This window comes from Protopterus annectens, chromosome 10.part0 (assembly GCF_019279795.1).
Source record: "Protopterus annectens isolate FY-2018-M chromosome 10.part0, PAN1.0, whole genome shotgun sequence".
NCBI lineage: Eukaryota > Metazoa > Chordata > Ceratodontiformes > Protopteridae > Protopterus > Protopterus annectens.
Window position 1 is genome coordinate 18971200 of NC_056744.1, and position 26955 is coordinate 18998154.

At 45.0% G+C, this 26955-nt stretch overlaps 1 protein-coding gene across 7 annotated transcripts in view; it reads right to left on the reverse strand.

Moving 5' to 3' along the window:
* The window catches only part of LLGL2 (LLGL scribble cell polarity complex component 2), a 2451001-nt gene that overhangs the window by 924037 nt on the left and 1500009 nt on the right, over nucleotides 1-26955 (reverse strand). For all 7 annotated transcript variants that reach the window (XM_044084955.1, XM_044084956.1, XM_044084957.1 and 4 more), the window contains exon 15: nucleotides 2344-2636. In XM_044084955.1, the coding sequence (XP_043940890.1) occupies nucleotides 2344-2636 (293 nt within the window). The remainder of the gene's footprint in view (nucleotides 1-2343; nucleotides 2637-26955) is intronic.

Consider the following 26955-nt stretch of genomic DNA (forward strand, 5'->3'; position numbering starts at 1 on the left):
TTGCTTCTGATTCGGGCTCCCACATGGCAAGAAAAGATGATGTAATGGCGTCGGCAGCATGTTTTATACCCCTGACAACCTGATGTCATGGAAGAGGCGACAGCATCTGACGCAGAAATCCCAAGACTCTGGTATTCGGGACGACTGAGGGATACCTGCAGGCAGATAACCCAAGTGTGATGACTGCAACAGTGAAACACGAAGAATGTCTAAGGAGTATGTTATGGTTAACCATGTCAAATGCTTTGGAAAGATCCAGAAAGATAGTGGATACATAGTTACCATTGTTACGGTGGTTATTGACTGTTTGACAGAAAGATACGAGGGCTGTTGTAGTGCTGTGAAAAGTTTTGAAACCATGTTGCGTGTTCTGGGTATTAAAGTATTTCATGAGTTGGGTGTGTACACACCTCTCAAGTATTTTGGACAGTGATGAGAGTATTGCTACTGGCCTGTAGTTAGTTATATCTTTACAGTTACCCCCTTTGTGGAGTGGGATAATGTAGGATGTTTTCCATAATTCAGCGACTAGGTTCTCAGACAGAGTGGTTGATAAGAATAGAAACAGGGAATGCTGTGTCTCAGCTGCTATTTTCAGAAATTCAGCAGGGAGTTTGTCGGCAGCTAGGGTGGTAGGTTTAAGTTTCAAGATGAATTTTTTTACTACAGTTGGTGGAGATAGGTAGTACAGTAAACCCGCTGTCGTAAGTATAGCCATGGGGTGGTAGTTTGGAGGCTTGATTGATTTGTGAGTTTGCTAGAGCGAAGATGGATTCGGTGAACTACTTATTGAAATGGCTAGCAATACTGAGTGCAGTGTCGGTTAGATTAGGTTAGGTAGGGGAGTACCTGTTTTTCCAAGGAGGGGTATGTTGTTAATGGCAGACCAGAATTTGTTGGGGTTATTTTGATGTTTTGTTTGGAGCTTGTGGTAGTAGGTGGTTTTGTCCTTTTTGACATTTTTTTTTTGCCTTATTGCGCAGTTCTAGATATTCCTGCTTTTCTATGTGGGATCCAGTTTTGTGCCAGAATGCCCAGGCTTTATCTCTGGTTTTCAGCAGGGATTTAGTCTCTTTACTCAACCAAGGGGAGAACTTGGCTTTGACTCTAATTTTTCTGAAAAGGGCTTGGCAGTTTAAGATGTTTATGAAGGATGAGATGAAGTAAAGGACAGCATCATTCAGGCTAAGGTTCCTGAGAGGAGTCCTGTTACATCTTGTGCTATGTTGAAGTTAGATGGATTGAAGTTTTTCTTGTTTCATATTATCTGATAAGCATTGGTGCGATGTCTAATTATATATGTAGGTAAGTGGTTGCGAATTTGGCCAGAAACAATCCGCGAGTAATTCCACTACAGTAAATGGTATTTCCAGGTGAAAAGATACAGGGGAGAGGAATTAGATAGTGCCCAATGCAGAAGACAGGGGAATAGGAGTTGTACAGATAATAGTAGAAAGGTCAGTGAAGTGTGCAGTCTGAGAAGACAAATAATGGTAGGAAGAAAGTTATCGGAACGGAAAGAGAGGGAGGACAACTAGGTAAATAGTGAGGCTGATGCATTAAATTTATCTGTGTGAAATTATCCCAGGGAACCAGGGGAAACACTGTCATACTTTTCAGAGAAGTCAGCTTCTAAATGACATTCCAAGTTTTCTGGAGGTCATAATTTCAGCCCACAGGTACCCTTACAAAATGCAAAATCCTGTTTCTTATGAATAACAAATACAATGAAGCAGCTGTCAGTTAATAGTAAAAAGCTTAATTACTAGAAACAAACTTGAAAGTGTAAACCGGCCTCAGAGGGGGAAGAAGGAAAGCTGCTACTAAAAAAACAACCTAAACCTGGCTAAGTAAAAACTTATAACATGACAAAATGATCTTGGAAGTCTTTTGAACTTGAAAAAATTACCACAGAATATCACAAGAAGCCTGGCACAGCCTAGGGTGTGAACGACTTCACTTGCAGCCGAAGAGATCAGGAACAGGTATCTTAAGCAGCTAGAATTTATGGGTAAAGGCATTGGGTTAGGAAGTCTGTGAAAGTTTAAGATGGCAGACTAAATCATTCTGGATTTAGTCTTCATGACAGAAATGAAATGAAATGCCAGAAGACAAACTTGCCATTAGACATGCAGTACGAGTATGAAAAATTGCATATCGCAGGAGTAGTAGCCCTCAACCCAAAAGCAGATCAAGGAAGATCCAGACTAGGCAAATTACAAATGGTAGCCGGCACTAGTAGACAGCAGCGACTCTGAAGGAATACCACTGAGCACTAGCAGACGCTTCCAAGGTCAGAGAAATGAAAATGATAAACATTCCATTGTCAACCTGAATACACACCTGAGAAGTATCTGCTGTTTTTGCTGATAATCAAATATGCCAAAGCCATGGCTTGTTCCAAAGGCAACAAGCTTCCACTCGGAATGAAGTACCAATGAGGTTATTACTGCTGGGGGTTCACATTGCACCACAACAAAGGGCTGAAACCCAGGTGGAAAGATGACCGACTCATCCTTTCTGTTCAGCCGCTCATGACCTTTCCATCTAAAGCCTGGTTGGTCTTGAAGCAAGTCCACTATCATGCCATCCACCATCAGATCTGCAGCTTCATCATTCAGCTCCATCACCAACACCTGCCAAAAGCATGTTTGGAAAAATATTTAGGGTCATTGAGACACAACCTGTCAAGTTCTACTGCAAATAAATAATGAAACAACATTTAAGACTACAATAACACAATCTGTAAAATCTGTGCAAAATACACTGTAACTCATAAGAGAGGCAACAAGCTACAGTGGATATAAAAAGTGTATACACCCGTGTTAAAATGCCAGGTTTTTGTGATATAAAAAATGAGACCACAATAAATCATTTCAAAACTTTTCCCACCTTTAATGTGACCTATAACCTGTACAATTAAATTGAAAAACAAACAAATCTGTTAGGGGAAAATACAAAAAATAAAAAAACCTACAATAAGCTGGTTGCATAAGTGTGCACACCCTTAAACTAATACTTTGTTGAAGCACCTTTTGATTTAAATACAGCATTCAGTCTTCTTGGGTAGGAGTCTACCAGCATGGCACATCTTGACTTGGCAATATTTGCCCACTCTTCCTTGCAAAAGCACAACAAAACTGTCAGATTGCAAGGGCATCTCTTGTGCACAGCCCTCTTCAAGTCACCCCACATATTTTCTATTGGATTTCAGTCTGGGCTCTGGCTGAGCCATTCCAAAACTTTAATTTTCTTCTGGAGAAGCCTTTTTTTGTTGATTTGGATGTATGCCTAAGGTCATTGTTGTGCTGAAAGGAGAAATTCTTCTTCCTCTTTCTAGCAGATGCCTGAAGGTTTTGGGCCCAAACTGACTGGTATTTGGAAATGTTCATAATTCCCTCCACCTTGACTAAAGCCCCAGTTCCAGCTGAAGAAAAACAACCCCAAAGCATGATACTGCCACCACCATGCTTCACTGTGGGGATGGTGTTCTTTTGGTAATGCGAAGTGTTGTTTTTGCACCAAACATATCTTTTGGAACTGTGGCCAAAAAGTTCAACCTTGGTCTCATCAGACCATAACACATTTTCCCACATGCTTTTGGGGGACTTGTATTGTTTTATAAATTTTAGCTGGGCCTGGATGTTTTTCTGTGTAATAAAAGGCTTCCGTCTTGCAGCTCTACCCCACAGTCCAGACATATGGATAATATGGGTGATTGTTGTCACATGTAGTACACAACCAGTACATGTCAGAAATTCCTGCAGCTCCTTCAGTGTTGCTGTAGGTCTCTTAGCAGCCTCCCTGACCAGTTTTTGTCTCATATTTTCATCAATTTTGGAGGGACGTCCAGTTCTTTGCAACGTCACTGTTGTCCCATATTTAGCTACTTTTTGATGACTGTCTTCACTTTGTTCCATGGTATATCCAATGCTATGGACATTTTTTTTGTACCCTTCTCCTGACTGATACCTTTCAACAATGAGATCTTTTTGATGCTTTGGAAAATCTCTGTGAACCATGGCTTTTGCTGTAGCAGGCAACTGAGTAAATGTCACGAAAATCCTACTAGAACAGCTGAACTTTACTTGGGGTTAATCAGAGTATCTTTAATTGATAGCAGGTGTGTATCCAAGAAGACAATGCTGTAATTAAATCAAAAGGTGCTTCAACAAAGTATTAGTTTAAGGGTGTGCACACCTATGCAACCAGCTTATTGTACTCCCACACACCCCTAATAGACTTGTTTGTTTTTCAATTGAATTGTACAGGTTTATAGGTCACATAAAAGGTGGGAAAAGTTTTGAAATGATTTGTTGTGGTCCCATTTTTTATATCACAAAAACCTGCCATTTTAACAGGGGTGTGTACACTTTTTATATCCGCTATATTTATATCAAATATCAACTGAAAAATGCAGGCTTGAGGTTGCAATTGCTGAAGGACAGAACTATTCGTTACATCCATTAACTCCATGCCAGACTCCAGCACCTTTTCCACTCACCATCAATAGTTACAAAAAGTGGCTAAACTAGTTGAATGCTTAAGCACTCAGATGACATTTCAGACAATTAACATATATACAACATTCATTCATTTGGTTTCTAATTATACACTTAATCCAGTTCAGGGTAATGAACGAGCTAGAGCCCATCCTGGCACTTACAGGGTGTAAGGCAAAAACATTTTTGTTTAAGCACCTTTATTAACTTCACATATTAAACCTACATGGGCACACAAAATCATAAAACAGAAAAAAACATTACAAAGATTTTTCTTTATCATGAATTATACATATCTGGTTTGGTAATTAGTAATAAGAAGTTATGTACCTACCATAACGTTCCATGTTAGTTGTCTTCTTCTCGCCTTCTTACTTGCTGGTTGGTTGGTTCGCAGCCGATCCTCTGCTCCGACTCAGCCATCTACTAAAGCTCGAGAGCTATTTACTGGCTCGAGGCCTCCCCATATCCCACAATGCTTGGCGCTAGATACCCAGATCTCGTTTGGCAGAGCTAACACCATAGAAAAATTTCAAGGACACCTGTCCAAACTACAAGGTTTACCTACAGTAGTAAAACAGAGGAAGGACGTAACCCAGATAAGAATTAGCCAGAGGAAGAAGGCCTGAAAAAGGGACTCTTCTTGGTCTGTCAAGGCTAGGGGGATGGAGGGTGGGACGCATGAAAGAAGGCGAGAAGAAGACAACTAACATGGAACGTTATGGTAGGTACATAACTTCTTAATGTTAAGTTGTCTATCTCGCCTTCATTCTTGCTGGTTGGGACAGCGTCCATAGCACCTTAGTCCTGGGTGGCTCATCAGAAGAGACTCTTGAGCACAGTGGAACCAAAATCAACTCTACTCCTAGAGGCCATATCCAACTTATAATGTGAAATGAAAGTATGAGGAGTGGCCCATGTGGCTGCAGCACAAATAGATTCCATTGGTAGTCTTGCTTGAAAAGCTACCGAAGTAGCTAACGCTCTGGTGGAATGACCTTTAGGTTTAGTAGGGAGTTCTTTATGTCTCAGTTGATAAATCAAAGTAACAATAGAGGACAACCACCTGGATAAGGTTACTTTAGAAACTGGCAGTCCCTGTTTGCCCTCAGCATAAGACAGGAAGAGTTGGTCTGATTTTCTTGTTTGCTTAGTCCTATCCAAATAAAAACGTAATTGCCTATGAACATCCAATTGGTGCAACTTTTGTTCAGCTTTGTTTGAATAGTTAGGAAAAAAGACAGGTAGATCAATAGCCTGATTCAGGTTTGTTTCGGAAGGTATCTTGGGCAGAAACAAAGGATTAGTCCTGAGTGAAACTCTATCCTTATGAAACACAAGGTAAGGAGGACAAATATAGAGGGCTTGAAGTTCTGAAACTCTCCTAGATGAGGTGATGGTTACTAAAAAGAGAGTCTTCCAGAAGAATAATTTTACGGAACAGGAAGCCGCAGGTTCAAAAGGGGGAAGAATCAAGGAAGCTAATATCAAGTTTAAATCCCACGGAGGCGGGGGATCTCTGACCGGGGGCCTAAGCAAAATAGTCCCTTTAAGAAAGGCCTTGCAAACTTTGTGGGACATGATGCTGGTTTCTGACAGGCCAGCGTGGAAATTTGCAATAGCAGCTAATTGGACCCTAATGGTGGCAGACAAGGAGCCAACTTGAAAAAGTTCTGCTAAAAAATCTTGAACGTGATTTACAGGGGCTGTAAAGGGATCTATATTCCTAGCCTCTGCCCAGAAAGAGAAACGTTTCCACTTACTAGCATAAGTCTTCCTGGTGGTAGATTTGTGTGAAGAAAGGATAATTTCACACACCGGCTGAGAAATATGTGGAAGCCTGGCTACGGTTGGAGGTGGAGCAACCAAGCCGTGGTTGAGAGACTGAAGGGATCGGTGCAGCCCGCCCGACTGATGGACCAAGAGGTCTGGCACTGGGGTCCAGATTCCAAGGCTGCTCCAGCAGGTGACGATGCAGGAATGGGAACCAAATTTGTCAAGGCCAGTAAGGGGCAATGAGGATCATCCTGGATCCCAATGCGGTCGCCTTCTGAATTAGCTTGGGAATTAGGGGAAAAGGTGGGAATGCATACAAAAGACCACGGGGCCAATCGTGAACTAGAGCGTCTCTGGGGGAGTGGCCGGGAAGAGTGAAGAAATCGTCGCACTTGCTGTTGAGAGGAGTTGCGAAAAGGTCGCAGCAAGGTTGACCCCATCTGCGGAAAATTTTGTCCGCTACTGACTGATTGAGAGACCACTCGTTAGGCATGGGAATAGCTCTGCTTAGCCTGGCCGCTATGACGTTGGACTTCCTGAGGATGTGCGTTGCTATCAGAAACTGTTGAGAGGAGATCGCCCACTGCCAGAGTCTGAGTGCTTCTCGACATAAGGGATAGGACTTGGTTCCGCCCTGCTTGTTTATGTACCACACTACACACATATTGTCTGTTTGAATTGCAATAGTCCCGGTGGGCAGAGTCTCCTGAAGAGCTTGCAACGCTAAAAGCACCGCTCTCATCTCCAAGACATTTATGTGCAGGTGGAACTCTAGAGGTTGCCAAGTGCCCTGGACAGTCCTGCCGAGAAAATGCCCCCCCCCCCCGATCAGGAAGGCATCTGTGGTCACTGTGGCAACAGGAGGAGGAAGAACAAACGGTCTTGCCCTGGAGTACTAGAGGGGAGACCATCCACCAAGCCAGGTGGTCTTTGCATGATTGAGTGATTATCTTGTGAGACATCGGCAGTTGCTGAAAGGACCATTGGGTAAAAAGCATCCACTGAAGAATCCGCATGTGAAAACGAGCCAGGGGAACTAGTATGATTACTGCTGCTATGAGACCCAACGTTTTTAGTACAAATCTGGCCTGAATCCTCTTGCACTGTAGTAAGACCTGCACATGCCGGCGAATGTCTGACACTCTGTCTAGAGGAAGTTTTCTGGACAGATCTTTTGTATTTAATCTTGCACCTATAAAGGTTTAGACTGACAAGGCGAAAATGCAGATTTTTCTAAATTTATTGAGATACCTAGCTCGGAGCAAGTTTGGATGGTATAATCCCTGGCTCGCAGTAGCTGATGCCTGGTGGAAGCAGTAAGGAGCCAGTCATCTAGATATGGAAACACCTGGAATCCTCGCCGTCTCAGGTGAGCCGTAACCACTGCCATGCATTTGGTGAACACCCTGGGGGCTGTGGTGAGACCAAAGGGCAGGGCTCTGAATTGATAGTGACTGGCTCCCAGTCGGAAGCGGAGAAACCTTCTGGAGCGCCTGTCCATTTTGATATGGTAGTACGCATCCTGAAGGTCTATGGAGCACATCCAATTGTTCTGACCCAAAAAGGGTAGAATGGACTGAAGCGTGACCATCCGGAACTTCGTTCTTGAACAGATTTGTTTAACCTGCTGAGATCCAAAATGGGTCTCCAGTCCCCTGTCTTTTTTGGTACCAAAAAGAACTTGCAGTAAATTCTGGATCCTTGCTAGTCTGCTGGGACTGGCTGGATGGCCCTTTTTTCTAGCAGTTTTGAAATTTCTGGCACTGCTTGTTCTCTTAGACTGGGTGGAACATCTGGAAGGGACTTGGTTGTTTGTACAGGGGTGTGGACAAAGGAGATTTTGTAACCCTCGGATATGATGGACCGTACCCATTTGTCTTGTGTGAGGAGTTGCCAGGCTTCTGGGTACAGTGACAATCTTCCCCCGACTGCCTCCGAAGGTCGACAGTCAGGCAGCCCCTCAGGGGGTGCTGAAAGGGTTTGTCAGAGAAAGATTCTCTGCTACCCTGAGTTTGCGGACTCCCACTGCCCCTTGGGCGGCGTCCATTATTGTTCCCTCCCCTGCCCCTGGAGGGAAACTCGCCACGTGTGTCAGGCACGACTCCCTGGGGTTTCCGAAACCACATTTTCCCACTCTTCTCACCTTTAGGGTATGGTCTAGAGGGAGTAGAAAAACGGACTCCCACGGCAGAGAGAGTCTTGCCTTCCTGCTCACACCTGGTAAGGGTATCCTTCACCTGTGGTGCAAACAGAGCCGAACCATCGAAGGGGGTATTGGTGAAGGACGCCTTAAAGGGGTCAGCAAAGTTACATAACCGCATCCAGGCATGTCTTCTCAAAGCCACGCCTGTACCTGCGGCCCTACTCACCCCATCGGCTGCATAAAAATGAGCCGCATGGAGGAGTTGACGATTGAGTTAAGGGTCGCCAGCTGGGAGTTAATCTTATCTTGCGCCCCCGCAGCTGATGGATCCTTAAGGATATCACCCAGTTCTTTGAGAAGATCCCTTTGAAAGCGGGTGAAGTGGCACAGATAATTCAGCGACCGCATGGAAAAAGTCGCTGAGGAAAACATCCGCTTCCCATACCTGTCCATTGTCCTAGACTCTTTATTAGGTGGATGGACAGGCACCGAAGGGTCAGCAAACTCCTTCTTCGTGGCTGCTGCCACCACCATGGCATCAACGGGGACACCTTTTGTCAAAAATTGTTTGTTGGGTGGGGCTGTAATGAACTTAGTGGGCCTACGGAGAGTTGGTTCCACTGTGTCCGGGGCTGACCACGCCCTTCGAGCCACTACTTCCATGAGCGGGTCGAAGGGTGGAGACACCCAGGAGGTGGAAGGGCGAGAACCAAATGCGCCCAGGTACACCGACTCATCCTCGAAAGGGTTAAGGGCAGTCCAGTTACCCCTCTGCTTAAGGATGTCTAGGATGTCTGAAAAGGAGACATCCTCAGAGGGGGATCTTGGGGACCCTTCAGAGTCCTCCAAGTCGGTATCAAACGTGACTGACTCGGGGGAGTCGACATGTTTCCTCTTACATTTTCTCTTCCGAGGGGGCTCCTCTGAAAGATCAGGGGAGGCCTCGGAAGAGGAAGATACGCCCAATGGGGCGACCTGGAGCGTCTGTTCTCCACGCTTGGGGTCAGGAGGGTGGGCAGAGACTGATGCAGGCACCATGGGGGGGAGCCGAAGGGGCCGATCGAGGAGCCGACTCAGGAGTCAGCACGCTCCTCATGACCTCGAAGGCGCTCCTATCAGGCAGAGCAGAAGGTCCCCGCTCCGAGGAGACGTGAACCCCTCCCAGCACCGAGAGGGACGGCTCAGATGGGGCCGAGCTCACCTGCACCGAAGCCCCAAGAGGGAGAAAGGGGTCAGACAAGGGTACGATGCCACTCGCCCCCTCAGAGCTGACGAGGGAGTCCCGGTGCCCAGATCCCTCTAAGGAAGGAACCAATGAAGAGATCGGAGCAGACGAAGGAGCCGAAAGGTGTGGTATCGGCTCCGTTTCCAAGATTCAAGCCCCAACCAGCTCCGGCTCCGAACGCAAAGGGGGAGTCAGAGGAGGAATTGCTGAAGACACCAGCACAGCCACAGTCCGTTGAGAAGGGCTGGTTAACATTTGGGCCTGGGCCTGCGATTTAAGGAGTCTACTGACCACCCTCTCCAAGTCATGATCAGATAGCCTGGAGGACCGAGAGAAGTGGGACCTAGACCTATGGCTTCGTTCAGACTGAAGCAATGGTGACCTGGGAGCCGAACGAACCGATTCTAGGGAAGGGGACCTAGAACGTTTTCGGCCCAAAGATGGTTCCGACACTAAAGTCAGAGCCGATTGAGGTCTAGAGATGTCGGCTCCAGCCGGAACCAAAGAAGAGAAAGATGCTCCGCCCGGCGACGGCTCCGAACTGGGAGCCGACGGCTTGGCGGGCTTTGAGGATTTCCCCGACTGAGGCTTCGCCGGGATCCCTCTGGCTTAAGTAAGCCTCTCAAAATAAGCTTGTTCCTACGCTCCTGCAGGACTCTCGGGCTGAAGGTGTGACAGACTGAGCAGGAGTCCTGCAGGTGTAGGGAACCCAAGCAATACACACAAGAAGTGTGACAGTCTGTCAGAGACATCTTCTGACAACACGAGTCACACTTCTTGAAGCCTGAAACTTTAGTATCCTTGGACATACTGGCAAGGGGATACTAAAGAGAGAAAAATTAAACTAGTGCTTAAACAAGGCACACAGAAACACTCACACACCCGCACTAGTTAAGTTAACAATAATAACAAAAAAAAAACTATCACCACACTTAACAACTATCCTTAATAAAAATATACAAATACTATAAGGCTAAACACTACTCCTATTAAGTACCAAAGGGGTGGGGTTAGCCACTAAAGAGAAGAAAAAAGGGGGGGGGGAAGAAACTCTCTAACAAATAAGTTTCCTAGGTGGGATAAACTAGGGGATACACAGTCTAACTACACTAAAAGGGAAGACTATCTAAATATACTAAAAATACAAGGATAAATTTTAGCTAATAATACAAAAAAAGAAATAATATGACTTGAGCCAGTAAAATCGCAACCTCGTAGCTGAAGCAGCAAACGAGATATGGGTATCTAGCGCCAAGCATTGTGGGATATGGGGAGGCCTCGAGCCAGTAAATAGCTCTCGAGCTTTAGTAGATGGCCGAGTCGGAGCAGAGGATCGGCTCCGAACCAACCAACCAGCAAGAATGAAGGAGAGATAGACAACTTAACATCTATTGTTCAATTTAACATTATACAGGATGCTTAAGTCCTGGCATCTCTGAAATATTACTCCTCCTCTTGAACATTTCACATGTATTGTTCTCAAAGACTCCATTTTTATGTAGTTCTTTTCTAATGATCCCACTTCCAACTCTTATTTCCTTTACAACTTTCGATATGTCTGTTGAGATTGGTTTACCTTCTGATTTCCATGTTCTAGTAATTGCTTTTTGGCAACCAACAGCATCAAACTGAGTAGGGCTTTACAACATCTAGGCAAGTCAGTTTCTACATCCCAGCTCAAAAGAATAACTTCCTTAGTTACAATAATTTGCTACCCCATTTCTGATAAAGTACCCTGTAAGGAATTTTTAAAAGCTACCAACTCATTACATTACCAAAACACATGTTCCCAAGCACCCCATCTTTCCTAGGACATCTCCAAGAATTAAGGTTGAAATATCGAGAAATCTTCAAAAATCTACTTGGAGTATAAAAATACTGGTGCAAACACATCCATGCAAAAAAAAAAATCCAAAACCGTCTAGAGTCTGTTGCATACTTGAGAAAAATACAAATATATCCACACTTTTCCTATATATGTTGCCTTACCATTATCATTCCCCAGTCTGTTTTAACCTCTTCTGAATGACTCTTACACTACTTTATATGCCTACTGATCCCTTTTTTAACCTCAGCTAGTGTTCTAGACTCAACTATAAACTCAACCAGAGATGGTCTATCATTTAACACCCTGTGACGGATCCACACAGTCTACCAGTTTTTGCTATGCCTCGAGCCACATATCACTGTGTATGTTTAATTATTGCTAGATTGATTATTGCTAGTTCTTGATATGCCACTACATCACTATATGCTGCTAATATTGTAACAATACAATATGCTTAAGAGCAGGCCTTGCTCACTGATTACTGGTATTACTGAACTTTTAGTTATGTACTTACCATAACTTTAGATGTATGGGATCCATCTCGCCTACATTCAATACATATGGGTTCGGAGCCGATCCTCGGCTCCGACTCGCACAATACAATAGAACGCAGTCTCTTATTGGCTGAGCTATTCTATATCCCAGGATGCACCACCACTAGTTCCCCAGATCTTGTTTGTCCGCACTCATAGACACAGAGACATACCATTAGTATAACATACTCAGGTCTTTCAAGAGAGGAAAGATTGGATTTCGAATCGACCGGTCTCTCCCGATCCATGAGGCAGGGGATGGAGGGTGGGTATTAGAATGTAGGCGAGATGGATCCCATACATCTAAAGTTATGGTAAGTACATAACTAAAAGATGTAATGTGATCCTATCTCGCCTACATTCAATACATATGGGACAGCGTCCCTAGCACCTTATTCCTGGGAGGCTCACTGGAAAACACTCCTGAGAACTGTGGAACCGAAGGAAGCTCGACCCCTGGATGCCACATCCAATTTGTAGTGAGAAATGAAAGTATGTGATGAGGTCCACGTGGCAGCCGCACAAATGTCATCAATAGAAAGTTTAGAATGAAATGCTGCTGAGGTAGCCATAGCTCTAGTAGAATGAGCTTTAATCGGAGCTATGAGTTTTCTTTTCGAGGATGCATAAATATGAGTAATGCAGTCCCTGATCCATTTAGCAATAGTGACTTTAGTGACCGCATTACCTAACCTGTTATCGGAAAAAGATAGAAAAAGCTGGTCTGACTTTCTGGTTTTTTGCATCCTATCCAAATAAAAATGCAATTGTCTATGGACGTCCAAGCAGTGAAAGACGTATTCAGACCTATCTGAAAATTTGGGAAAGAAGACAGGTAGTTCTAGTGACTGTCGAAGAGCCAGTTTAGAGCAAACCTTTGGAACAAAGGATGGATTTGGTCTGAGGGACACTCTGTCTTTGTGAAAAACCAAGTATGGTGGGTTAATACACAAGGCCTGGAGCTCTGAAACTCTTCTAGCCGAAGTAATGGCGACTAAGAGGGCAGTTTTCCAAGAAAGGAACTTTAATTCACAGGTAGCTGCTGGCTCAAAAGGGGACGAGGTCAAAGCCCCTAGCACTACGTTAAGGTCCCATGGCGGTGCCGGATGAACAGTAGGGGGACGTAACAGCCAAGCTCCTTTAATGAAAGCCTTACATAACTTGTTGCTCATTAAGGAAGGATTAATACATTCATGAAAGTTAGAGATAGCTGCCAATTGTACTTTAATGGTGGACACCGAAGACCCTTGGTTAAATAGAGTGGCTAAAAACTTTAGCACCTCCAACACGGAAGCTGTCAGTGGATCCACTCCTCGGGATTGGGCCCAGATGGCAAACCTCTTCCACTTATCGGTATAAATTTTCTTGGTAGAAGCCTTGTGAGCCGAAGATAAGATGTGCATGACTTCTGGGGCTAAGGAATGGTTTCTCACTACGGTTGGAAGAGGAGTAACCAGGCTGCTAGCCTGAGTGCAGGGAGGGACTGGTGGAGTCGTCCCGACTGATGAGTCAACAGATCCGGAAGCTGATCCAGGAACCAAGGACCGTCCAACGCATATTTGCGTAGGAAGGGGAACCAGGTTGGCCGAGGCCAGAACGGGGCGATTAATATCATCTTGCTGTTTAGACGAATCGCCTTCTGAATCACCTTCGGGAGAAGGGGAATAGGTGGAAAGGCATACAGCAGGCCGGAGGGCCAATCGTGAACTAGAGCGTCCTTGGGTGTCACCCCCGCAGCAGGAGTCAGGGTGAAGAAATGTGGACATTTCGCATTGAGGGGGCTCGCGAAAAGATCGAAACAAGGGATTCCCCACTTCGAGAAGATCTGTGAGGCTATCTTGTCGTTTAGAGACCACTCGTGAGGAGAGAGAATAGTTCTGCTCAACCTGTCGGCTATCACGTTGGACTTCCCCGGAATGTGCGTTGCCAGTAGGTAGCGTTTGGTAGCAATCGCCCACTCCCACACTCTCATTGCCTCCCTGCAAAGAGGGTAGGACCTGGTTCCTCCTTGTTTGTTCAAGTACCAGACAACCGACATGTTGTCGGACTGGATGGCAATCACGGCTTGGGGAAGGTGGTCGTGTAGAGCTTGCAATGCTAATAGCACCGCTCTCATTTCCAGAACGTTGATGTGAAGAACAGACTCGTCCGAGCGCCACGTGCCTTGAACCGACCTGCCCAGACAATGCCCCCCCCACCCTGTCCAGGAGGCGTCCGTAGTCAGCGTGGCGACGGGGAGTGGGGGGACAAAGGGTTGACCCGGATTGAGGTTGGCGGATACCAGCCACCAACGAAGGTCCTGCTTGCATTTGTCTGTAATCAGTATTTGGTGGTTGAGAGGAAGGTCCTGGTAAGACCATTGAACTGACAAAAGCCACTGGAGAATCCTCATGTGCAGCCTTGCAAAGGGAACCATGAGAATGGCGGCCGCCATGGAACCTAGTAGTTGCAACACCATCCTCGCTGGAGCCCAACGTCTTTTGAGTAGAGTCCGGACCTGATTTTGGAGTGTCTCTATTCTTTCTGCAGGAAGGAAGACCCGCATTTGTCTTGAATCTATTTCTGCTCCAATAAACAGAATACGCTGAGATGGCTGCAGCACTGATTTTGACCAATTGAAGGTGATCCCTAAGGAACTGCCCAATTTGATAGTGGCTGTTAGATTTTCTAAAAGTAGATGCTTGGAGGTGGCAGTTAGGAGCCAGTCGTCTAGGTACGGAAACAGCTGGAATCCTAAACTCCTCAAGTGAGCAGTCACTACTGCCAAACATTTGGTGAACACTCTGGGGGCTGAAGTGAGACCAAAGGGCAGAGCTCGAAACTGGAAATGACTGTCTCCCAGGCTGAAGCGTAAGTGTCTTCTGGACGCCCAGTTTATTAATATGTGGTAGTAAGCGTCCTTGAGATCTATGGAGCACATCCAAACACCTTCTTCCAATAGCGGAAGAATGGATTGTAAGGTGACCATCCGAAATTTGGACTTCTTTACGAATCGGTTGAATTTGCTGAGATCCAAGATGGGTCTCCAGTCCCCGGTCTTTTTTGGCACCAAAAAGAACCTTGAGTAAGTCCCTGATCTGGCTTGGTCTGCGGGGACAGGTTGGATGACTCCTTTTCGCAGCAGTTTTGACACCTCGTAGGCTGCTAAAACCCGCTGACTGGGTGGAGGGTGCGGGATCCTTTGGGTTGGAGGGGGATAATGATCTAAGGGAATGTTGTATCCTCCGGCAATTATTCGAAGCACCCATTGGTCCTGAGTAATCTGTCTCCAGGCTTCTAGGTGCTCCGAAAAATGACCCCCGACTGGCTCCGGAGCTGCACAGTCGGGCACTCCTTCAGGGATGTTGGAAGGAGGGAGAGCCACGAAAGGACTCGCGGTCTCCAGTGTTGCGAGGGCCTCCGCCGCCTCTGGGACGGCGTCTTCCAGAAAAATTTCCCTTTCCTCTGCCTCTAGAAGGGGAGTCATTCTGCTGTGGCGAGTAAGGCTTCTGAGATTTTGAAACCACATCTTCCCACCTTGAGCCTTGGGATAAGGCCTGAAGGGAGTGGAAAACCGGCTCCGACAGCAGCCAAAGTCTTACCCTCTTGCTCACAGCGAATCAAGGTGTCCTTTACCTTGGGTCCAAACAATGAGGACCCATCAAAGGGAGCGTCGGCAAAGGAAGACTTGAAAGCCTCCGCAAAATGACACAGGCGAAGCCAGGCTTGTCTTCGTAAATCAACTCCTGTACCCGCCGCTCTACTCGCTCCTTCAGCAGCATAAGATATGAGCCTCATGGAGGAGTTAGATAAAGAAGAAAGGGTAGATAACTGAGAGCCAACCGACTGGGCTAACTGTTCAGGTAAATTACCCGAGAGGGAGTCTGACAGCTCCTTGACCAGATCCCTCTGCAGTCTAGTAAAATGTGCCAAATAATTCAGGGACCTTAACGTAAAGGCCGCTGAAGTCAGTGCGCTTGCCGTGCCGATCCATGCTCCTAGACTCTTTATTAGGAGGATGGACGGACGTCGAAGCCTCTGCTACATCTTGCTGGGTAGCAGATGCCACCACCATAGCATCTACTGCCACGCCCTTGGATAAGAATTCTTTGTCCGGAGGGGCCGAAAGGAACTTGTTGGGTCGAGCAGGCACCGGTTCCACAGAATCCGGGTGTTCCCACACCCTTCGAGAGATCAAATCCAGAAGCTCATCGAAGGGTGGAGACACCCAGGAGGCGGAGGGCTGAGCCCCAAAGGCCTTGAGGAAGACCGACTCCTCAGCAGAAGGGGGTTTGGACTGCCAGTCGCCTCGTTGTTTGAGGATTTCTAATACGTCCGCGAAGGAGACATCATCCGAGGACGACTTTGGGGACCCTTCCGCATCATCGAGGTCGGTATCCGATGTAAGAGACTCATCAGGGGAGTCAACGTGTTTCCTCTTACACAATTTCTTTCTGGGGTTCCTCCGGCGTCGGAGGAACCCCAGGAAGGAACCACCCGTGGGGGTATCCTCAGGCCTAGGGGCTCCGCTGTGAGACAGGGGAACTCCAGAAGCACCAGTTTCCAAATCCATGGAAGGTGGTGGTGAAAAGGTCGAAGTAGCCACAGAAGATTTGGCTAAGGCACTCCTCATAGCATCGAAAGCCGGACCCCCAGAATCCTGGGAAGGTCCAACCCTCGAGGCCACAACGGACGTAGGAGCCCCTGCAGCCGACGCACCGAGAGGGAGGCTAGGGACCGAAAGAATCGGGCCCGAAGCATCCCCCCCAGGGCCGAAAGAGGAGGTCCCCATTCCGAACCCCGACCCAAGAGACGGGGTAGAAGTAAGAGTCGGAGCCAACTCAATTACCTCGACCGGATCCACCAGCACCGACTCCAACGGCGCCGAGGCTGTTGTAGGAGGAATCGACAAAGTAGGATGGGCAGTCGGTTCCAGTACCAATTGGGTCGGAGCAGACATCAATATGGTGAAGACTGGAGACTGGAAAAGCTTCTGTAGTACCCTGTCTATGTCCGAATCGGACATCCTCGAAGATCGGGAAGAAACCGATCGGGTCCGAGAAGACTTCTCCATCGGTTCCGATAGACAAGGGGACCGGCTCCGTAAAGGTTCCATAATTATCGGCGCCGAGGAAGATTCCATCACTATTTCAACTTCCCTCGGAGCCGATAGGGGCTTCGGCGCCGAGGGGGAAGTGTCTGAGCATGTAACCCTCATCGGCTCCGAAGACAGTGGAGCCGATGAAGGTGACACACCTCTCGATGCTCGAGCTCTCGGCTCCAAAACTGAAGGAGTCGAGGCAGGAGACATCGAGGCAGACCGTTCCACCCTCGGTTCCGAAGTCCGTGGAGCCGAAGGAGAAGCCTGCCTAGATTTTTTTGTTGTCGGTTCCGACGGACTGGTCGGAGCCGACGATTTCTTTTTCCTTTGGGAAGTAGGAGAGCCAGAAGTCAAAGCTTCCTCAAAGGATGGAGCAATCAGTCCTTTTAAGATTAATTTGTTTTTCCTCTCTTGGAGGACTCGAGAGGAAAAAGCGTGACACACACTGCAGGACTCTTGAAGATGTTTAGGCCCTAAACAGTACACACATAGCGCGTGATCATCCGTAATTGACATTTTATACCAAGCTTAGTGCATTTTTTGAACCCTGAAGGCCTATGTTCTTTAGACATTGTAACCTTCACCAAAAAAAGTAAGTTAACAGGAAAAAACACGAGACAACAACAAATGACAGAAACTTAACAGGCCTAGGCCCCTCTAATTTAAACGGAACCACCTGTCGACAAACAGACACAATCACCACAAGATTACTTCAAAATACCAGAAGAAAACTTCCAAACACAACAGTATCACAACAGTATCACAACAGTAGCTGTTAAAACAGCTTTTGGGGGAAAAAGAGAATTTTCAGACAAAAAGTTCTATCTGACTAAAATACTTAGCTCAGCCAAGTCCGAGACCACGTCTATGGCTCTTGAGCGGCAAACGAGATCTGGGGAACTAGTGGTGGTGCATCCTGGGATATAGAATAGCTCAGCCAATAAGAGACTGCGTTCTATTGTATTCGGTGCCGAGTCGGAGCCGAGGATCGGCTCCGAACCCATATGTATTGAATGTAGGCGAGATAGGATCACATTACATCTTTTGTTAACCTATAAGTTGTTTATCAGCTTAAAAGATGTTTACCAGAATGTGGGGATTTCAAAGAGGAACTATATCACAAGATTGTGAGCTAACTGTTCTCTGAAAAAGGGAAGTAGGGCACAAGACCAGACATTACGAGACTTGTTTACAACTTAGGAAATGATCTGTTATTTTCTAAAATATTCCATCAACTCATGATGAGCCTGTAATGTCAGATCTTTCTACAATATTCTGTCAACTCAAAAAAGACTATAAAAGCTCAAAGGCTAAGATGAAAATCATCATCAGCATCCGGATTTGATCACAGCACCAGCCTGAACTGAGCTTAGAGACATTTCGCCAGTGTCGGCCTTGCCTTGACTGAACAGATAGCTGCACTGGATAGGATTTGAAGTTTCCCTATCAGTGGCAAAGATGATTTTGTTTATGCATATGCTTGTAAGTACATGATTTATTAGTTTTTCTGTATTAGCTTTACTGTACATTTAGAAAAGTTTTGCTTAATAAATTAATAAGTTTGAGCCTTGGTGTCTTGTGTCATTTCTATTCCTGTATTAACCTCAGATTTTGAATTAACGGACTAGAACACTTGGCGTAGCCGGCAGGATCTGGGGTTTACAGTGGAAATGTCACAACCACCACCAATGTTTTTTCCTTTAAAACACCTAGGCATAGGTAAGAAGGATGCCGCATTAGGCACCCCAAATAAGTTGGGCGTCGATGCTACCTTGACAGCATTATTTGGGAAGTGGGATCCTCTTGCTAAGGTATTGAGTCAAGTTTCACCTCCTCCTTCTCCAAAACCCTTGCAGGAAAGACCTAAGGCAGACCCTGATAGCCTAGCTAGAGCTTTAGAGGGGTTAAAATTGGATGATAAGGGAAAAAAGGTGAAGGAAGGGGTAGGGGCAGCCGGATGGCTGTTCTTTGAAGCAATTCAGGAATTAGACAGAGATGTAGATTCACTAAAAGAAAAAGTTCTAGAATTAGAAGAGCAATGTAAAGAACTCACACACACACAGACTGGATAGAGATGCCTTGGAGAAGGCAAACATGGCACTTGTTAAAGTAGGGGAGGAAGCAGAACACTGGAAGTCTAATTCAGTGACTTTAGCTACTCGGATAATTCAACAGCGTAGACAACGAAACGGGAGAAAACTGCGCCATCCGCCCTCAAGGCCTCGGGTTCGTGCTTTGCTGTGTAAAGCAGAGTTTGATCCTGAGGAGTGGGAAGGTGATCTCCCCTCAACAGATGAGGGTGATAGTGATTTTGAAATAGTAATTTCTCCGTCAGTGGAGGCACGCCCAGTTATTGAGAAAAAGGGACAGTGGACTGGAGGGGCAGCGCCACAACGATGGGTTGAGGTGCGGAGTTATACTCAAGCTGAATTATTGAATATAATCCAAATCTATAAGCAAAGGCCAGGGGAAACTGTTTTAGCATGGTTTCTTCGGGTTTGGGACACAGGGGGAGAAGCGGTGTCTCTAAATGCTGAAGAGATGCACCAATGTGCATGTCTGGTGTTTCACCCGCGTTTAAAGCAAATAGTAAACAATGTAGAGCATGGTGATTCCAAGGTGAATACACTGGTGGTGTGGTTAGCCTCGGCTTTCCGCGCTACTTGGCCCGATGCTACAGCAGTAGCTGACGAACATAAGCCGTGGAAAACAATAGCAGAGGCAATACAGCAGTTAAGAGAAATGGCTATGTTGGCTACCGTTTACTCAATGGAATTGAGGGATGGTGTATTGGTGCTCCCGAGAGGACCAGATGCACAAATTATGACTAGCAATATGAGGAGCAAATTAATCAAAAACGCACCACAGTGGTGGAAAGGGCAGCTGATGGCTGCCCTGGCAGGCTGTGTAGGTCAGCAGATATGGGACGTAATAGCCACTCTAAATCAAATGGCAGAATTAGTGGAAGAAAAAGAACAGAGAAGAGCTAGAAAGGCAAATGCGGAGAGATCAAAAGATAAATCTGGAGAGAAAGTTACAAGAAAGCAAATGTTTCTGGATCTGTTAAGGTGGGGGGTTGAAGCTGCGGAAATAGATGGGATAGCTACTGAAGAATTATATAAAAAGTGGAAGCAGAAACAAAAAGAAAAAGGTTCAAGCTCTGAAAGTAAAAAGCAAACCCCTACGAAAAGTCCAACCAGGAGTACCACTGAAGGGAAGGTAGGATGGAATCAATTATATCCTGACATCCCTACTGATGAGGAGCTAGCACAGTGGCAAAAGGGGGAATTTAATGATGAGAGAGACTGGGGAGGAAAGGGATGGAGAACCCCGGTCGAAAAAACAGAGACAAATTGACTAGAAGGCGGGTCCCCAGTAGCTAGGGGTACAGTAAGAGCAATTACACCTGGGGACCGACGCCCTTACGTACCCCTTACCATTTTTTGGAAGGGAGGGCCACAACATGTGATGGCTCTGGTAGACACAGGATCAGAAGTAACCATTTTTGCAGGCAACCCCCGTAGATTTCGTGGACAGTATGTAGAAATTGATGGTTATGGAGGGGCAAAGACACTAGGTACCAAAACCAAGATTAAAATAGCTTTTGGGGATGGTATTCCAATTTACATTGAAGCAGTGATAGCTCCAGTACCTGAACACATTTTAGGAATAGATGTGTTAAAGGGTAGAACTTTGGAAACCACTGTAGGGCCATTTAGGTTTGGAGTGCGGCATTGTTCAGTCAACGCAGTTAAGGCTGTAGTTCGAGGCAATGCTAAGTGGGAACCGCTTTGTATTCCCACGCCTAAAACAATAGTGAACATCAAACAATATCGTATCCCAGGTGGGCACGCTGAGATTACTGAGACGATCCAAGAACTGCTTCGGGTTGGCATACTTGAGCCAACAGTGAGTCCATTCAACAGTCCGGTGTGGCCAGTAAGGAAACCTGATGGATCATGGCGAATGACTGTAGATTATCGAGGTCTGAACAAGGTGGCCCCACCCTTAGCAGCAGCTGTTCCAGACATTGTTACGATCGTGGAAAGATTGTCTTCCTCTGCTGGACCATATCATGCAGTTTTGGACTTAGCAAATGCCTTCTTCTCCATTCCGATAGCAGAAGAAAGCAGAGTCCAATTCGCTTTTACCTGGGAGGGGAGGCAGTATACCTTCCAAGTGTTACCTCAAGGGTATCTGCACAGCCCTACCCTGTGTCATGGACTAGTGGCTAGAGACCTAGCCAAGTTACAGCTGGACAAAGTGACTATTTTTCATTACATTGATGACATAATGATTACTGGAGAAAAATCTGATGTGGATATCGCACTAAAAACTGTAGTTCAGCACCTTCAGAACAGAGGGTGGGCTATAAATGAGAATAAAACACAACAAGGGACATCAGTAAAATTCCTTGGTATGATTTGGAATGGAGCGAAAAGGGAAATTCCTGCAGCAGCACTGGAGAGTATCCAGAAAATTGCAGACCTGAGAACGAAACAGCATGCACAGGCCTTTTTGGGAGCAATGGGCTTTTGGAGAGCATTTGTACCTCACCTTGGACTGATTTTGCGACCCATTCACTATGTAACTAGGAAAAAATGTGACTTTCAGTGGGGTCCCAAGCAACAAACGGCTTTTGAAGAAGCAAAAAAGGCTCTACAGCAGAGCGTGGGGCTGGGCCCAATTGATCCACAACAACCCTTTGTCCTTGAAGTAACAGTTGCCAATAATGTTATGTCTTGGGGGCTGTGGCAGAAGGATGACACTGGGAAAAAGAGACCCTTGGGATTTTGGTCCAAATCCCTGACTGGAGCACAGGTGAGATATAGCCCCCTTGAGCAGCATGTACTGGCGGTGTACACAGCATTGATTCATGTGGAAGGAATAACTAAACAACAAAGAGTGACAGTTAAGATAGACTACCCAATCCAGGGGTGGTTACGAGACAATACTTTGATGAAAACCCTGATAGCACAATCTTTGACCGTACAAAAGTGGAAGTGGTATTTACAGGAAAGGGCCAACATCGTGCCTGGAGTGTCTCAGGTACAACAGTTGGCTGGACTGGTAATTCTGGATGATGCTGATGCGATAGAACAACAGCGACATGAGCTTCCACAGTCTCCAATAACTGAAGCATTACCATTTGATAATTTAGATGCAGAAAAACAGAAATTTGCGTGGTTTACTGATGGTTCTGCCAAAATTGGATCAACTGGTAGGACCTGGACTGCAGTGGCTTATTGCCCACAAACAGAAACTGTGTTATTTGATGAAGGTACTGCCGGTTCAAATAATCAGGCAGAATTACGAGCTGTTGCCCTGGTCATCGATAGTTTATCACCTGAGGATGAAGCGTACATCTATACTGACAGCTGGGCAGTTTATAAGGGATTGACAACCTGGTTACCTGCCTGGCAGCAACAGGATTGGAAGATCCATGGCAGACCTCTATGGGGAGGTTCAGAAGATTGGCAACAGATTTGGGAAAAAGCTCAACAATGCAAAATCAGTGTTGGACATGTAGATGCCCATGCATCACTTGTAACAAATGAAAGGAGGCATAACCAGCAGGTAGATAAGATGGCCGCGGTACGTGTTACTGAAGAGAAAGCTGAAAGTGCTAGTATGGCAAGATGGGCCCATGATCGGAGTGGACATTTGGGAAGAGATGCGACGATAGAATGGGCACGGAGGCATGGTATGCAGTTAAATAAGGAAATAACTACGGATGTTATAAAGCAGTGTGAAATTTGTCAAAGAAATAAACAGAAGCAACTGCAAGCAGAAGCATGCGGACACATTCACAGAGGCAGCCGCCCAGCACAAATCTGGCAAATAGACTTTATTGGTCCTTTACCACTGGATCAAAATCAGCAATACTGCCTGACGATGGTGGACACTTATTCAGGATTACTAATGGTGTCCACATGCAAAAAGGCAAACCAGCAAGCAGTGTTTAAAGGATTGAATAAATTATGTGTGACATATGGGATTCCCGCTGAAATCCAAAGTGACCAAGGCAGCCACTTTACCGGAGCAGAGGTCCAAGAGTGGGCAAAGGAAAATGGAGTTCGATGGGTACTGCATATCCCATATCATCCCCAAGCTGCTGGTTTAATTGAAAGGTATAATGGGCTCCTTAAAGAACAAATTCGAAAGAACACGAATGATGGAACGTTGCGAGGCTGGGCAAAGGTATTAGAATTAGCTGTGAGTCAGCTAAATAACAGACCCCGGAAGGATCAAGGAACTCCCTTGCAAATGCATATGAATGACATTCGATCCAACTGCTGTGTTTTGAAAATAGAAAAGCTGAATCCAAATGCCATAAACCCTCTTTTGACAAATACTGATCAAACTCGATTCTGGCTATGTGCATTGACTGAACAAAGGGTGCCAGCACAAAATATGGCATTAGTTGAGACAGGCTGGAAACTCTCTCTCCCAGAAAATTGGCACTGGGGACAAAAAGGCCTATTAGGAGAAAGTTGGGAGGTTTTTACATTATGGGAGCCAGAACGAGAAGTGATAGTGAAGGCTATCAATTTAGATAAGACACAGATGATTCAGAAAGGACAACCTTTAGTAGAAATTTGTATGCATCAAGATGCTGTCATTTTACTACAAGACTGTGATACTAAACCAAGCAAATGGCTGGGAATGAAAGTTATAGTGACCACACCCAATCAGCCAAATGAACATGGGACAGTAATTTGTGATGGACCTGGTGATACTGTTTTAGTATTACTTGATTCTGCTAAACAACCATTGTACTTTCCTCTCCATAGATTATTGCCACTGTTTGGGAAGGAGCCAACCTTTTCTGACGACAACACTTAGATGGGCCATACAACTGTCTTGATCCTGTCCCTCTATTCGAAGGGAAAGATGTTGCAAATTTAACAGCTGACTGTGACTTTTATTGGAAATTGGGAGACCATTTATATGCAGTGACACCGAAGCCTGCCTTAACTTGGAGCATCACTCAGACGGAAAACATTACAACTGTATGTAGACTGAACTGTGATAGACATCCTGAAAAATGTGTTTCCAACCCTTTCGGAGGTTTGTACCAAAGGCTAAACGAATCGGGATTTCCTTTAGCTAAGTCTCCATTAGATTCCTCCTGCATAGCTGAATTTCAAAGGGAAAATGACACCGCGGAAACCCTATCTCCGGATTTGGAGATATATGCCATGGACCACAGTTCAACTGTATTTAATGGTTTGGGACATGTGGTAAGATATACCAGAGGATGTAAAACTAAGTAGTGCTAGAGTTATACAACGTATTTAAATGATAGTTAACATGTCAGCAGTTGATATTACCACCAGGTACCCACATGGTAAAAGTGTACAATTATGGCCGGTTGATTCTTTGCATATCAAGTACAAACATTACAAATATAGAAGAAATAAACGTGATGTTACAGGTATTCTTGGTACTGCAATAGGTGCGGTTGGAACAGGGACTGGATTCCTAAACAGTGTAGATATAGACACCCTACGTAGCAAATTGAGCCGTTTGGGCACTGACCTAAATATGGCCTTTAAGCTACTAGCAAGACCATGATCCCGAGCTGGGACAAAGAACGGTATTTTAACTCAAACTGCCTTATGGAGGTGGATTGAACATACAAATACATATACAGAACAGATTTTAAATAACCTCACAGCAGAAGTAAATCAGACTTTTTGTATCTTATCTCAGTTGGCTGCCAACCAGCAATATTTGCAATTCACTCAAACTTGGGGGGCTAAAAAGGCAGCCCATTGGCAAAAGGAACTGCAACTGTATCATTGGTTAAAGCCAATAGATTTTACATGTGAAAATAAGTCTTGTATACTGGTTTTTGACTATCTTGCTAGTAAGAAAGGAACAAAGCAGGTCTGTCCATTTGTTGCATTGCCCTTGCAATTTGGAGATAATTGGTGGGTACCTCAAATTGAATCTACTTTGATTGATTATAATGATGTACCCGTTGATGTGGCAGGTTGTGAAACCTGGCCCCAGGGGTGGGTATGCATGATGGTGAAGAGGAAGCCTCACCCATGCTTACATAATGGAATTGGGGAATGCACCTGGCACAGGTATGTAGTAAATGGTACAGACATCTACCAGCTAAATGATACCACTGTTTGTGTGATATCCTCCTGTAAATTAGCCTGGAGTGATGGGATGATCACAACTGGTGGAGCATACTGTAAAAGTAATATCCATGCAATTATTGATTTTTGTACTGGAGAATTGATTAGACTGACTAGATGGATGGACGTCACATTTAATGCTAGCATAGAACCATTACACACTTTTAAGTGGTCATCTCTAGTCCACCCGGACTTTCAACAGATTAGGCAGGAAGGACAAACAGTGTTGCAACTTCTAAATAAAACACTAAATGATGCGCATCAAACAGTGATTAAAATGATTAAAGATAAAAGTACCATTGTAAAAATTGCAAATGAAATACAGGATATAACTGTTTCGCATTGGTATGATGTTTTTATGTGGTCATCTAAGGCTTCAGTGTGGTTTAATTTGTTATTGCATCCTTTACTTTTGACCACAATAATTTCTGTGTTATTTTGCATAATATCATGCTGCATTTATTGTAAAGTGATGAGAAGGTACAAACTGATGTTGTCAGTTTTAACCATTATAAGGGATACACAGCGTACGTTGCTTTCGATGCAAGGGGTGGCCTGTGACGGATCCACACAGTCTACCAGTTTTTGCTATGCCTCGAGCCACATATCACTGTGTATGTTTAATTATTGCTAGATTGATTATTGCTAGTTCTTGATATGCCACTACATCACTATATGCTGCTAATATTGTAACAATACAATATGCTTAAGAGCAGGCCTTGCTCACTGATTACTGGTATTACTGAACTTTTGTTAACCTATAAGTTGTTTATCAGCTTAAAAGATGTTTACCAGAATGTGGGGATTTCAAAGAGGAACTATATCACAAGATTGTGAGCTAACTGGAAGTAGGGCACAAGACCAGACATTATGAGACTTGTTTACAACTTAGGAAATGATCTGTAATTTTCTAAAATATTCCATCAATTCATGATGAGCCTGTAATGTCAGATCTTTCTACAATATTCTGTCAACTCAAAAGAGACTATAAAAGCTCAAAGGCTAAGATGAAAATCATCATCAGCATCCGGATTTGATCACAGCACCAGCCTGAACTGAGCTTAGAGACATTTCGCCAGTGTCGACCTTGCCTTGACTGAACAGATAGCTGCACTGGATAGGATTTGAAGTTTCCCTATCAGTGGCAAAGATGATTTTGTTTATGCATATGCTTGTAAGTACATGATTTATTAGTTTTTCTGTATTAGCTTTACTGTACATTTAGAAAAGTTTTGCTTAATAAATTAATAAGTTTGAGCCTTGGTGTCTTGTGTCATTTCTATTCCTGTATTAACCTCAGATTTTGAATTCACGGACTAAAACACACCCCCAACCCTTTCTCTTTGCCTATACTCTTATTATTAAAACACTGGAATGGAAAATAGTCTCCAACACACAGTCCAAACACCGACTGGACTCATCCCACCCTCATTATCTGTTCCTAATACACTGGTTCCTTTGTTCATTTTCTCCATTAAATTCCTGCTCCCTCTTGTCTAGTTTCTATGCACCCATTTGGAGTAAACTCTATTGGTAAAATCAAATTTCATCATATCTGCACTGGCTTAGTTCTCAAAATACTTTCTGCTAATAAGTAAAATATTCTGTATGGTTTTTACTGTTCACCTTATGTGCCTACATCCAAAATCTTTCTTCTCTCTTTAGTTAATGAACTACCCAACTGTCTCATCATCATTTATTTCTTCCACTGTTAT